This window comes from Xenopus laevis, chromosome 5L (genome assembly GCF_017654675.1).
Source record: "Xenopus laevis strain J_2021 chromosome 5L, Xenopus_laevis_v10.1, whole genome shotgun sequence".
Lineage (NCBI taxonomy): Eukaryota > Metazoa > Chordata > Amphibia > Anura > Pipidae > Xenopus > Xenopus laevis.
In genome coordinates this window covers 160,518,687-160,534,747 of record NC_054379.1, presented here as the reverse complement: position 1 = coordinate 160,534,747, position 16,061 = coordinate 160,518,687, and the positions used below count along the sequence as shown (strand labels likewise).

Here is a 16,061-nt window from a genome sequence, read left to right as displayed (position 1 = left end):
TGAAAAGAATGTGCATAGGAAAAAAAAAATGTTTCCTTTATTTAATTCACTGATAAACAGAATTCAGTGGTTAAAAAAAAAAGTTTGCAGTGGAGTTTTGAGTTGTGTTATTTGTGTCTGAGAGGGTGTGTCCCAGCCCCTAATTGTGCAGTGTCATTCATATCTCTGTATGGGCAGCCCATTAAATGTGAGCAGCACAACACATCCCTTTATCAGTCCCCTGCAGGTCTGAGATCAGCTCACTCACCATGTCCTACTCAACCAACATGAGGTTCCGACTCCCCGCTTTAGCCCTTGCGCTGGAAATAATAATTATTATTTTATTTGGAATATTCGTCAAATACGACACCAGCGAGCACAATGATCCTCAACACAATTCCACGGCTGGTTACAGCCAATTCCTCAGCCTGTATCCTTGTAAGTATCCGCTTTTATTTGTATCACATGGAAATGCGTCTGATTTTGTCTTGTTTTTTTTTACAAATATTTTTTACATGGCTACATGCAGTTCCCTTCATCTATTTTCATAGTGCTATTTATCATTATTAGGATAAATAAAAATGTTGCATTTTAGATTTCCTCCTTCTGCATAATCAACTGGTTGCAAACAAATTTAATGGAAAAAACAAGAAAAAACGTTTTTTTGAGAATAAGTACAGGTATGGGATCCGTTATCCGGAAACCTGTTATCCAGAAAGCAACAGTTATCTCACAAATAGACTCTATTTTAATTCAAATATTCAATACGTTTAATTACAGTTATTTAATACATTTAATTTAATAAATAATTCAAAGTTTTAAAATATTCAGGTATGGTATCTGTTATCCGGAAACCTGTTATCCTGAAATCTCTGTATTACTGAAAGGCCATCTCCCATAAACTCCATTTTATCCAAATAATCCAAATTCTTTAAAAATAATTTCCTTTTTTTTCTCTGTAATAATAAAACAGCAGCTTGTACTTGATCTCAACTAAGATACAGATATGGGATCCGTTATCTGGAAACACGTTATCCAGAATGCTCTGAATTACGGAAAGGCTGTCTCCCATAGACTCCATTTTATCCAAATAATCCAAAAAAAATTAAATGTTTTCCTTTTTCTCTATAATAATAAAACAGTAGCTTGTACTTGATCCAGACAAGGATATACAGTAATTAATTCTTATTGGAAGTAGAACCAGCCTATTGGGTTTATTTAATGTTTATATGATTCTCTAGTAGACTTAAGGTATGAAGATCCAAATTACGGAGAGATCTGTTATCCGGAAAGCCCCAGGTCCCGAGCATTCTGGATTACAGGTCCCATACTGTATAATTAATCCTTATTGGAGACAAAGCTAGCCTATAGGGTTTATTTAATGTTTACAGTATGTTCTAGTAGACTTAGGGGCCCATTTCCTTAGCTCGAGTGAAGGAATAGAAGAAAAAAAAACTTTGAATTTCGAATTATCTTTTTGGCTACTTCGACCATCGAATTGGCTACTTTGACCTTCGACTAAGACTTTGAATCGAACGATTCGAACTAAAAATCGTTCGACTATTCGACCATTCGATAGTCGAAGTACTGTCTCTTTAAAAAAACCTTCGACCCCCTACTTCGCCACCTAAAACCTAGGTCCCCATAGGCTTTCTAATGTTGTTTAAAATCCTTCGAATCGATGATTTTTCGTTCGTTCGAACGATTTTTCATTCGATCAAACTATTTGTGCTAAATCCTTCGACTTCGATATTCGAAGTCGAAGGATTTAACTTCGACAGTCGAATATTGAAGGTTAATTAACCCTCTATATTCGACCCTATGTAAATCTGCCCCTTAAGGTATGAAGATCCAAATTACAGAAAGATCCATTATCCAGAAAACCCAAGGTCCTGAGCATTCTGGATAACAGGTCCCATACCTGCATTTCCTTTTTCTCTATAATAATCATCCTTATTGGAAGCAAAACCAGCATATTGGGTTTATTTACAGTTTAAATGATTTTTAGTAGCCCTAAAAATTCAAAGATCCAAATTATGGCAAAACCAGTTCTCTGGAAAACCTCTGGTCCCGAGCATTCTGGATAAAAGGTACCATACCTGTACCTAAATAAAAAATGAATTGCACAATCTGCAGTTTTGTCTTAAACCATCTTGAAATAAAGTAAAAATGATTGATAAACATGGCTGTAAAAAATATGGTAGAATTGTGTAGTTTGTTTTAATAAGTTATTACTATTATACAGATAACAACATGCAATAAAATGATATTCAGTTTTTTTAATAGTTTTTAAAATTGATATATTGAAATATTAAATGTGACCTAAAATATTGTATTTATTTGGTTTTTTCCCCCACGCTATATTCTGTTGCAGCGAAACTGTGGAACCAATAATCTATATTGCTGTTATATAAACATATATTTATATATATATTTGCTTTCCAAGTACATTACTATAGCTTGATACGCCATACACACCCCCTGTGGTGAGCACATAGTACACTATCATCTTGCTTGTGTTTGCACGAAGGTCTCGGCTAAAAAGGTAGCCCTGGGCTGTAAATCATCATATCCCGGTGCCAGAGCCCAGGGCTGTCAGATACGGAGCTGCTGGTTGCCCATTCCAGACATTCAAGTTGTGCGCTGAGAGCTTGGAGTTGTTTACTTGATGCTGCTGATAAGCGACAGAGAGAAATGCAGTAAATGAAGGGTATTTGCGGTGACAATCCTATGGTGAATTGAATAGTTTTATTATTTTGCCCAACTTTATTGGGATCATTTAATAAATATTTGTTTGTTAGATGGGTCTCTTAAACATCAACTGTCTTTTCCTTCCTCTTTCACTTGATTGTAGGGATGCACCAAATCCAGGATTCGGTATTCGACAAGGATTCGGCCATTTTCAGCAGGATTCAGATTCGGCCGAATCCTTGTGCCTGGCCGAACCGAATCTGAATCCTTAAAATCATGTGACTTTTCGTCACAAAACATGGAAGTAAACATTTTTCTGTCACGCACTTCGTGCGCAGCACTATTTCCCCCTTGCTAATTTGCATATGCAAATTAGGGTTCGGATTCGGTTCACAAAGGATTCGGGGGTTTGGTCGAATCCAAAAAAGTGGATTCAGTGCATCCCTACTTGATTGGGCCGCTCCAGGCTGCTGTGCAGTAAAAGTCAAATAGAATTTCAGATAAAATAACATTTTTACTAATTGGGAAAGCGCAAAAAAGTTGTTGAAATCTGCAAAGGTTTTCACAAATATTGCAGAAATGTTTTGCCAGAATTCCAATAAAAAAAAACTTTTTTACTAATTGGGAAAGTGCGAAAAATTGTTGCCATCTGCAAAGGTTTTCACAAATATTGCAGAAATGTTTTGCCAGAATTCAGATAAAATAACTTTTTTACTAATTGGGAAAATGCAAAAAAAATTGTTGCAATCTGCAAAGGTTTTCACAAATATTCCAGAAATATTTTGCTACTATTCAGATAAAATAACTTTTTTGCTAATTGGGAAAGAAAGAAATTGTTGCAATCTGCAAACCTTTTCACAAACATTCCAGAAATGATTTGGCAGAATTCCAGTCTCAGAACACTTGAAATTAGGCTATCTTAATACACTCTAAAACTTGCCCCTATTATAAATGTGACTCCAGTGAAATCTGTGTCATTATGACCCTCGCATGGGCGGGGCATAGGGGTTCTTTAAAGGGGTAGGTGACCAATATTTGTTTGTTAGATGGGTCTGTTATACATCAGCTCTCTTTTCCTACCTCTTTCACTTGATTGATCCCCTCCAGCCCACTGTGTAGTAAATGTTAAATAGAATTTCAGAAACAAAAACTTTTTTACTAATTGGGAAAGTACAAAAAAATGTTTGCAATCTGCAAATGTTTTCACAAATATTGCTGAAATGTTTTGCCAGAATTCAGATGAAATAACTTTTTTACTAATTGGGAAAGTGCAAAAAATTGTTGCAATCTGCAAAGGTTTTCACAAATATTGCAGAAATGTTTTGCCAGAATTCCAATAAAAAAACTTTTTTACTAATTGGGAAAGTGCAAAAAATTGTTGCAATCTGCAAAGGTTTTGACAAATATTGCAGAAATATTTTGCTACAATTCAGATAAAATAACTTTTTTGCTAATTGGGAAAGTGCAAAGAAATTGTTGCAATCTGCAAACTTTTTCACAAACATTCCAGAAATGATTTGGCAGAATTCCAGTCTCAGAACACTTGACATTAGGCTAGCTAAATACACTCTAAAACTTGCCCCTATTATAAATGTGACTCCAGTGAAATCTGCGTCATTATGACCCTCGCATGGGCGGGGCTTAGGGGTTCTTTAAAGGGGTAGGTGACCAATATTTGTTTGTTAGATGGATCTGTTATACATCAACTCTCTTTTCCTACCTCTTTCACTTTATTGATCCCCTCCAGTCCGCTGTGTAGTAAACGTTAAATAGAATTTCAGAAACAAAAACTTTTTTACTAATTGGCAAAGTACAAAAACATTTTGCAATCTGCAAATGTTTTCACAAATATTGCTGAAATGTTTTGCCAGAATTCAGATGAAATAACTTTTTTACTAATTGGGAAAGTGCAAAAAATTGTTGCAATCTGCAAAGGTTTTCACAAATATTGCAGAAATGTTTTGCCAGAATTCCAATAAAAAAACTTTTTTACTAATTGGGAAAGTGCAAAAAATTGTTGCAATCTGCAAAGGTTTTCACAAATATTGCAGAAATGTTTTGCCAGAATTCCAATAAAAAAACTTTTTTACTAATTGGGAAAGTGCAAAAAAATTTTGCAATCTGCAAAGGTTTTGACAAATATTGCAGAAATATTTTGCTACAATTCAGATAAAATAACTTTTTTGCTAATTGGGAAAGTGCAAAGAAATTGTTGCAATCTGCAAACTTTTTCACAAACATTCCAGAAATGATTTGGCAGAATTCCAGTCTCAGAACACTTGACATTAGGCTAGCTAAATACACTCTAAAACTTGCCCCTATTATAAATGTGACTCCAGTGAAATCTGCGTCATTATGACCCTCGCATGGGCGGGGCATAGGGGTTCTTTAAAGGGGTAGGTCACCAATATTTGTTTGTTAGATGGGTCTGTTATACATCAGCTCTCTTTTCCTACCTCTTTCACTTGATTGATCGTCTCCAGCCCGCTGTGCAGTAAACATTAAACAGATTTTCAGAAACACAAACTTTTTAAGTAATTGTTGCAATCTGCAAATGTTTTCACAAATATTGCAGAAATGTTTTGCTAGAATTCAGATAAAAGAACTGTTTTACTAATTGGGAAAGTGCAAAAAAAATTAGCAATCTGCAAAGGTTTTCACAAATATTGCAGAAATATTTTGCTACTATTCAGATAAAATAACTTTTTTACTAATTGGAAAAATGCAAAGAAATTGTTGCAATCTGCAAACTGTTTCCCAAATATTGCAGAATAGTGATGGGCGAATTTGCGCCGCAAAAAATTAGTGAAATGGCACCGGCGTCTCGTTTTTGACGCCGGCGTCCGTTTTTGACGCCGGCGTCCGTTTATCACACAGGCGTCCGTTTATCACACAGGCGTCCGTTTTTTTTCCAAAATTTTTTTGACGATGGCGAATTTTCGCCTGGCGAATACAATCGCCCATCATTATTGCAAAAATGTTTTGCCAGAATTCCAGTCTCGGTACACTTGAGAGTCAAGTATGATATAGACATTGATATTCTGAGACAAGTCTCACCCTAATTGATCTCCTACCAGGACTTTCAGAGGCATCTAAAAGAATATTATCCACACATTTCACCTACATTGGCTAAATCCTACTGCTTCTTTTACATTCTGTATCTCTAGTTTATTAGCGGGAGCCAATGCTCTTGTATAAAACATTCTGTTCTATATTTGCAGTATTGTGTCATTCACACAATTTTATCGCCATGTTAGTCCCATTGGATCATAAAGGGCAAGTAAATACAATGTGAGTATTTTCAATAACATACAGTACATTGCTGAAGTTACTCACATTGCACTTACTTGACCTTTATGATCCAACAGGACTAATACGGCAATAAAATAAGGACATTGTATATTTTATTTAAGGATCTGAAAATATACATTCTGCTTGTATAGCCACTATTACTGAGATTTTATCTTTCCTTTCACCACAAGAGCTTTCCTGAGTTGTGTTTAAACATCTCTACAAATCAAAGGGCCGGTGTGTAGAACATGAGGTTGTCCTGGGCGGATACCAATCGCTGCTCTGATATTCTCTCTCCCAGCTTTTTCAATTGTATTAGAAAGTATCCTGTTTATTCACTAGAGTATCCTGCTTTGTTTTTAGAAGAGGAAAAAATCTCCAGGGAGAAAAAAAGTTTGGCAAGGCTACTATTTTTATAGGTAGATTTAACGTACACAGGAGCCTAACTTGGCTTTGTGGGTTGGAGAGAATCATGGGAAGTGTAGGACTTGTTTCCTCTGATCCTGCTTTTGTTAATCGTCTGCTCATATAAGTGGGGTGTGGGTCTGATTTTGTTTTTAAATGCACTAAATCACCATGCTTGTTCTTAAAGAATCAATTTAAGTATAAGACAACATCAGTCTTGTAGAATCACTCACCAAAGTAGAAACGTGGCCCAGGTGCTCTGCTCAAGGGAGCGGACAATCCGTATGCAAAAAATAAATGTAGGTGCAGGGTCCACTGGTAACTCACGTATAGATCAGACCAAGGTTTGTAGATAAAAAATGGATACTTTATTTATACAATCATCTCTTGCCTGACGCGTTTCGTGTCACTAGGACACTTAGGGGCACATTTACTTAGGGTCGAATATCGAGGGTTAATTAACCCTCGATATTTGACTGTCGAAGTTAAATCCTTCGACTTCGAATATTCGAAGTCGAAGGATTTACCGCAATTCGTTCGATCGAACGATCGAAGGAAAAATCGAACGATCGAACGATTAAATCCTTCGAATTTTCCTTCGACCAGAAATTTGTTAGAAAGCCTATGGGGACCTTCCCCATAGGCTAACATTGATGTCCGATAGGTTTTACTTGGCGAACTAGGGGGTGGAAGTTTTTTTTAAAGAGACAGTACTTCGATTATTGAATGGTTGAATAGACGAACGATTTTTAGTTCGAATCATTCGATTCGAAGTCGAAGTCATAGTCGATGGCCGAAGTAGCCAAAAAAAAAACGTTCGAAATTCGAAGTCTTTTTTCTTCTATTTATTCAGTTGAGCTAAGTAAATGTGCCCCTTAATCATAGGATCAAACATTCACAAACATGAAACACTATTTAAAGGCTGAGCCAACAATCAAAAAAGGAGGGGGAGGAGGGAAAAGGAAAAAAGACCACACAAGACAAATTTAGTCCAAATTTAAAGGTATCATGTGCCCAATTACAAAAATAACAATATCAAGGACAAAAAGTGTATAAAACACTCTAAAACCAAAGGAAATTGTTAACAATGATAGTATAATTGTATGATTAAAGAATGGTTACTTAAAGAATCAATGACAGGGCCCCATTTGCAGGGTCCGACTGGGCTAGCAGGACACCGGGAAAAAAACCCAGTGGGCCCCTGCTCTCGTGGGACCCGCCAGCCCAGTCCGGCTCCCTGCACAAATCCTCTTCCAGTTACCAAATCCCTAATCCAGGGCAGTCACAGCAAAAATACACACACATGCGGCACAGGGGAGGGGTAAATGATGGTTGTGGCAGAGTGCCTGGAGGGGGGCCATAAGACAGCAGCCCCGGTGGGCCCCTAACCTCCAGGTCCGACCCTGACCAATTCTGATTAGGGTTTATATTCCCCATGTTCCTCTAATTCTATTCTAGAAGTTAATTATGAAAAAATAAGCTGTTTTTTGTGCTCAAAAAATAAGGAAAGGAGGGGAGTGCCATGTTGATAAACCCTCTCCTTTGATTCTAATTGTATACTTCATACCCCAGGTTGGCGCTCGTCTTTTTTTAAAAAAAATGCACCAGCCTCCCCCTGGAGTAATTGCACAATACCAACCTTATTTGATGCTTTTGGTATTACGCATGCACCCAGTTTCAACAGGCCCAGGGGATACCTGGGAAACTGGAACAAAATGGTGCCCCATAGGGAAAGTACTCTGGGCTGGCCCCATCCTAGTTTAGGAAGTAATTTACTAGAAAAACTAGATGGTAGCCCCAATGATTAAACAGTTCCTTCTCCTTTAAGCACCAATAACATGTTGTTTATTCAATGAATAACTGCTTGAGTATCACAGTACGATACCTCCAGCAGAGTTCTGTGCTTGTTTCAGGTGGTGTAAAATACACAGAGATCTCATCTTAACAACAAACATTTCATGTGAAAACATTTGCAGGAGGACTGGCCCATATCTTACATGTACCATTGTCTCCATCTCTAGGCACCTCTCTACTGCTGCCTATACCTATAGTATTTCTGTAGGGACATGAAAGTAAAGCAAGTATTAACCCTTCCAACACATCCCCATCCCTAGGTCCCTGTCCTTATTCAAGTATGGGATCAATTATCTGGAGATCTGTTATCATGAAAGCTCAGACTCCATTTTATCCAAATAATCCAAATTTTTAAAAATGATTTCCTTTTTCTCTGTAATAATAAAACAGTCGCTTGTACTTGATCCCAACTAAGATATAATTAATCCTTATTGGAAGCAAACCCAGTCTATTGGCTTTGTTTAAAGGGGTGGTTTACCTTAACTTAATTTTTAGTACTGGTATAGAACCCGATATCCGGAAACCCATAATCCATAAAGAGAATTGCGGAGAGGCCATCTCCTATAAAATCCATTTTATCCAAATAATCCAAATTTTTTAATATAATTTCCCTTTTCTGTGTAATAATAAAACAGTAGCTTGTACTTGATCCCAACTAAGATATAATTAATCCTTTTTGGAAGCAAAATGAGACTATTGGCAGACTATGTATGTAACTCCATGTTCTATGTATGTAATTAATGTGATTTAGTGGTATAAACACATTTACTTTACAGCGCTGCGAAATATGCTGGCGCTATTTAAATAAATGTTAATAATAATAATAATAATATTGGGTTTATTTAATGTTTATATGATTTTCTAGACTTAAGGTATGAAGATCCAAATTACAGAAAGTCCCGAGCATTCTGGATAACAGGTTCCATATCAGTATGTTATAAAATGGCCAATTCTAAGCAGATTTGCAATTGGTATTCACCTTTTGTTGTTTTGTAGTTTTTTTTTTAATTACTTGACTTTTCTTTCTGACTGTTTCTATCTTTCAAATGGGGGTCACTGACCCCATCTAAAACAAATGCTCTATAAGGCTAGACATTTGTTGTTATTGCTATTTTTTATTACTCATCTTTCTACTTAGGTCATCTCCTACTTATATTCAAATCCCTGCATGGTTGCCAGGATAATTTGGACCCTAGCAACCAGATTGCGGAAATCGTAAACCGGAGAGCTGCTAAATAAAAAGCTAAATAACTCAAAAAACACAAATAATAAAAAATGAGGAACCTATGTAGCATTATCAGTCCCCATGTCTATAAGTGAAATGAGAGTAGAACAGACATAACCATGGCTTTGTTTGGTCCAGTGTTAGATGTTTGTGTAGTAGTATCTGCTTGTGTGTCCCTGTCTGGTTACTGTAAAACATTCATTGCTAACATTTGCTAACATCTTAATCCCTTGTGAAATGATGTGTGTACCATAGAGGTGAGGAATGCACAGACTGTCATTACACAGTGAATAATGGGATGGGGCTGCACAGATGCCTATTAAGGAGATCATGGAATGCACTGGTCAGGCTGAACAGACCTTGGGGCATATTAGAACTTAAATCCTACCCTATCATCTACCCTATCCCTCCCAATCATCCAGGGCTATTAATGTCCAAAAATATGTAATTAAGAGTCCTCAATTCAAATTCTGTGAAAACATCAGATCAAGCAGAGCACCCAATACACGGAAATTAAATTGATTATATTTTACATGTTAACAATTTTTGGGTGGAGAGATCCTGGGAAGAATGCTACCCCCAGGGTCGGACTAGGGGGGCCAGGGCCCCTGCCCCCCGCCACATGAGTGCAAGGTTTTTAATGTGCATTTTTACGTGTGTCCTTTTCTATTTGCACGCACATCATTTTTTACGTACGTCCATGTTTTTTTTCTTCTGTGGCAGGAAGATTATCTAGAGGGCGAGTCTGGGCCGGCAGGGCTCGCAAGAGCCGGGGAACACCGGGTTTTTTCCCGGTATCCCACCAGCCCAGTCCGACCCTGGCTACCCCCAAAGAAAAAAGTCCATTGCCTGCACATTCATGCCCCTGATCCAACCATGCCCAATTATGTCAAAACTCTACACATAAACCACCCAAACCCGACCCATTCCCCCTCAAACCCCATACATTCCCCCTCACAATCCACCCATTCCCCCTCAAACCCCATACATTCCCCCTCACAATCCACCCATTCCCCCTCAAATCCCACCCATTCCCCCTCACAACCCACCCATTCCCCCTCAAAACCCCACCCAATCCACCTCAAACCCCCACCCATTACCCCTCAAAACCCACCAATCCACACTCAAACCCCACCCATTCCAACTCAAACCCCACAGATTCCTCCTCAAATTCCACCCATTCCCCCTCAAACCTCACCAATTCCCCCTCAAACCTCACCAATTCCCCCTCAAATCTCACCAATTCCCCCTCAAAACCCTACCCAATCCACCTCAAAACCCACCCATTCCAACTCAAACCCCACGGATTCCTCCTCAAATTCCACCCATTCCCCCTCAAATCCCAACAATTCCCCCTCAAATCCCACCCATTCCCCCACAATTTCCCCCTCAAATCCCACCAATTCCTCCTCAAATCCCACCCATTACTCCTCAAATCCCACCAATTCTTCCTCAAATCCCACCCATTCCTCCTCAAATCCCACCCATTCCCCCTCAAACCTCACCAATTCCCCCTCAAATCCCACCAATTCCCCCTCAAAACCCCACCCAATCCACCTCAAAACCCACCCATTCCAACTCAAACCCCACCGATTCCTCCTCAAATTCCACCCATTCCCCCTCAAACCTCACCAATTCCCCCTCAAATCCCACCAATTCCCCCTCAAATCCCACCCATTCCCCCACAAACCTCACAATTTCCCCCTCAAATCCCACCAATTCCTCCTCAAATCCCACCCATTACTCCTCAAATCCCACCAATTCTTCCTCAAATCCCACCCATTCCTCCTCAAATCCCACCCATTCCCCCTCAAACCTCACCAATTCCCCCTCAAATCCCACACATTCCCCCTCAAATCCCACCCATTCCTCCTCAAATCCCACCCATTCCCCCACAAACCTCACCAATTCCCCCTCAAATCCCACCCCTTTTATGACCCAGGAATCATGTCTTTCCATCTCAGTGCTCCCTCTGCCACAGTAACTACAGTACCCCCTGTACCCCCTTAATAGTGGCCCTGAGCTGCCTCAATCTTCTAGAAACACAATAATTTGACACTTTCTACACTGCTTAGTTTTGTAGGCTCCATTAATAATTATAGACAAATACAGGAAAATTGTAAACTGTAATAGAATCCTGGCAGTGTCAGTGGTAAATCTTATTTGGGGAATCACCAAGTAGACCCTGAAAAGAGTAAATTCAGGGATCCCCAGTTGTACAATACAATTCTAACTACTGTAACTATTAAATGAAGATATCATTTTATAGCTCCCGGCTGTGAAGCGAGATGTTGCTTTTCTTGGATCCCGGCCAGTGCGACTCATCCAGCAAAGGAAATTACAGTAGTTAAACTCTTAGACTCAAATAATAATATATACAAGTGTCTCAGGCGATGTCAGTCCAAGCAGTTTCTCTGCCAGGATTATATTGTACACAGGCAGGAATACACACTGACATACACAGTAATTCTTATTTGGCAAATAGTTGTTGACATTGAAGGTGTCGTTTACTGAGAATGTTCAAAAGCACAAAGGAGTAGCAAAAATGTGCCATTAATGCTCATGTAAAAAGCACTCGTGTGGGGGGTCTGCACCTCGATAATGGATAATAAAGCTCCAATATGATGCTCCCCAACTAGTGCTTCTAAGTGACATGTAAGTTATGGGATGAGTAGGGGCTGGATATCTTTATGCCTTTCCCAACCTGCCTCATGAATACATTACTGCTGAATCCAGACAACACTATCAGTCAATTGTCAAATGGGGCCTCCAGGCATTCTAGCAAATCCACAGGGTCACACGTATAAAATAATAACACTGTTTATTATAATTTAATTAAAAAGAAAACATCTCCATTGGCCCTATGCGTTTCATGCCCTATAGACACTACGTATTGTGTGTCCTATAGGCACTTCAGAGTTCACCCTTTGATAAATACTCTCTTAAAAATCCCATAGAACTGAATTGAGACTGGAGGAATTTCACTCTTGTGACTGCTGTGAGCTCTAAATTCACTAAATATACCCCTAAGGGGGAATTTACTAAGCACCGAAAATTCACCAGCGACGGCTTCTCAGGCAGCGCAACACTTTGCCAGGTGAAAATTCGCTCAGTCAAAGCTAATTCACTGACATGCAAAGTTGCATCCAGGGTGCCAAACGCTGGTGAAGTTGAGATATCGTTAATTCGGCAAACAAAGCAAAATTGTGCTAGCGTTGGCTAATTTGCATACGGTGGGAAGTTAAAGTTGAATGGACGTATATGTTGCAGCAAATACATTACACTACACAAGCCCAGGGAATAGAGTTGTTGTATTGCCCTACACATGAGCCCAGTGTATCGTTTATGTGCCATATGTTAGGAAATGTAGGGGGGAGCCCGGGTAACCAAAAAAATTTTTACTGACTCTTGCAGCCTATCACTCTGAAATAAGGAAAAGACACCAGCGTTTTTTGGGACTTAGAAAAATTTTCAACAAAATATTGAGGATGCCCTATACACTCCATTGCACTTTGCCTGGTCTGACGTGGCGAAGGCAAGTAAAATGCGCATCTTAGTGAGTTTGCAGAGTTACGTCCATTCGCCAGAGCGCAAATTCGCCAGGCGTAAGAGTGCAAACTAACGCTAGAGTCTATCTCCTTTGCTAGCAAAGTAACGCCTGCGTCTGTTAGTAAATCGCAGAGGTACCGAAATGACGTCACACTGGGGAATTTTCGCCAGAGTTAGTCACTTCACCCTTTAGTAAATGTGCCCCTTAAAGGGCATGTAAAGTCTAAAATAGAATAAGGCTAGAAATGCTGTATTTTGTATACTAAATATAAACATGAACTTACTGCACCACAAGCCTAATCAAACAAATGATTTATGCTTTCAAAGTTGGCTACAGGGGGTCACCATCTTGTAACTTTGTTATACATCTTTGCAAGACTAAGACTGTGCACATGCTCAGTGTGGTCTGGGCTGCTTAGGGATCGTCATAAACAAAGCTGGTTGAGTTCTGCATGGCTGGGAAGTAAGACGGAGGCTCCCCCTGCTGTTCATAAGTATGATTGTTTCCCTGCAGAGCAGTTAGGGACCGTCTGACAATTCCTATCCACAGCAGTAAATGAAGGGAGAATTTCACTGCATACAGTCAGGTTTCTTATAAAAACGGTACATATTTTTTAATTAAAGTATATTGGAGATAGGTTTCTTTTTCATTAAAGAAATTAAAAATGGGATTTTATTTTTTTGCTTTACATGCCCTTTAAGTGTCTATAGGTCATGAAATGAGTAAGGCCAATAGTGACATTTTACGTTATACAGTATTTGTGGCCCTGTGGATTTCCTTGAGTGCCTGGAGGCCATTTTTTGTCAATATTGCTGAGGATTGAATTGTTTTGCACACTGCCCTTAAATGTGTGGGTCTGGAGTCAATATATTCTCCTTGTGGCAAGCACCAATGCATCCAGGCAGCCTGCATGGGGAACACAGGAATTATTAGCAGTTTAGACTAAGCAGTAAATCCAGGGTTGCCATAAGTAGTCAAGTTCTTGCATGCATGCCTTAAGTTGCATGACATTTTCTAAAATAAACACTAATATGCATCTGTATTGGGGTATCTCTCATGCACAAGTTGTAATGTGTGTGACACCTACTCTAATCTATTGTAGTCTATCTACAGGGTAACACTGTGAGGTTCTTAGATGTTGGCAGCACTTGCAGCAATATCATCCTCCGAGGATGCTATCAGGCTATTAACTAGATTTCACTGCATGCACCAGCTACTGGCAACATGGAGAATAGGTTTAGTCATTTTATTTCAATGATGAAAAACATATGGTTTCTTTTCGGGGTTTTTTTCTGGTAAAACAGGATAACTCAGCATTTGGTCTGGTAGACCTTATATCTTAAATTAGTTATGCAACACATGGACAATAAAAATAAAAAAAATTTGATTAACTTAATTTTGGACATACCTTATACAGGACCATTTAAGCTGTGCGCACACTAGGGTTGCCAAATTTTGAAGTGGTGGCAGGGCTGTGATGTCAGCGGGCGGGCTGTGACATAGATGGGAGTGTCCATGATGTCAGGGGACGGGGTTATGATGCGGTGCTCAGCCAATCGCCATGTCAATCAAGGAAATCCTTGAAGGGCTGCCCAGGTCATAACTTCCTGCCCGGTTTTCCAAATAAAGAAAACTGGGCAGGAAGCTTTGACCTGGGAAGCCCTTCAAAATATTGGGCTGTCCGGGCCAAAACCGGATAGGTGGTAACCCTAGCACACACATAATATTACAGTATACTACCATGAATATCCTGTAAACTATATAGTGAATAAAGTTCCCACTATTGTAAAAGGATATTATAAGTTACCGAGGAGTTTCACGACCATATAAAAGCATGAGGCTGAAGGCCTTTTATACAGGTCATGGAATGATAATTGGGGCACCTTGGAGTTCCATGACCTGTCTAAAGGAACTCACCTATGACTTATAATATCCTTATATTTTACAATATGTGTTCATATTAATAGCCGCTAGTGAACCAAAAAAATATGTAGGTATCTCTAGGAAGCTGTAAAGCATTGCTACATTGCGTCTCTATCTCTATCCCTCATAGAGGAAAGGTGTTGCGAAACTGTAACTTTAGCTGCTGTGACAATAAGATATTGAAAGAAATAGGTGCCAGTGGTTCTTAACCATGAACAGAAGGTTTAATGAATAGCAAAGGTCCTTTCTTTGTATGTTGCCAGTGGTAGTGGTAATAAGGAATAGAGAATGGTTAGGGTCCATTTGTATTTTTCTCCACTGATACCAAGACCTACAACCACCTAAGGTTCTCTGGCAGATCCACCTCCTACTATGGTGGAGTCCACAAATGTTCCTCCCCTTTTCTAAATGAAGGAACCATTAAACCTTAATTAGACAAATGAAGAATATTTCCCTCTCATAGGTCATGAATTACTAAGGACACTAGTGGAATGCTAAGCATATAGGTCCCTACAATCCTCTTTTTGTAAATCTCTTTTTCCTTTTTTGTATATTATGGGGTAGATTTGTCAAGGGTCGAAGTGACAATTCAAAGTAAAAAAAATGTTGAATTTCAAACTATTTTTGTGATGTGAATTTGAAAAAAATGTGACTATTCGAATATCGAAATTTATCATGTACTTTCTCTTTAAAACTTCGACTTCAACCATTCTCCATCTGAAAACCTGACAAATTGCTGTTTTAGCCTATGGGGGACCTCCTAGAATCTATTTGGAGTCATTTGGTGGACTTTAAAAAATCAAATGCGCTAAAACTTCTATTCAAACGATTTGAATACAGCCTATTCACCCAAAGTTAAAAACGTTAATTTCTATAATAATATTTGATTGTTCTTTTTTTTAATTCGAATTTCAAAGTTATGGGATTTAAAAAAACAACTCCCAAATTCGACCCTTGATAAATCTGCCTCTATGTGTTCATTAACTGCATTGGGCAGAATTATTCCCTTTCCCCCAATTTGGGCATGTCATTCTTAAAAAACTTTGGGGCAAATTCACTAAGCGCCGAAGCGCCTAACGCTAGCGTCAATTCGCTAGCGTTGGTCATTTTCATTACTTCGCAAATTCACTAACGAACGCTGGC

General features: G+C 38.9%; 1 protein-coding gene across 1 annotated transcript in view; it reads left to right on the top strand.

Annotated features, from left to right (window-relative positions):
* Window positions 1-203: 203 nt before the first annotated feature.
* The window catches only part of rhag.L (Rh associated glycoprotein L homeolog), a 36,418-nt gene continuing 20,560 nt past the window's right edge, over window positions 204-16,061 (top strand). Inside the window, exon 1 of the mRNA XM_041563597.1 lies at window positions 204-417. Within this exon, the coding sequence (XP_041419531.1) occupies window positions 249-417 (169 nt within the window). The 5' untranslated portion in view covers window positions 204-248. The remainder of the gene's footprint in view (window positions 418-16,061) is intronic.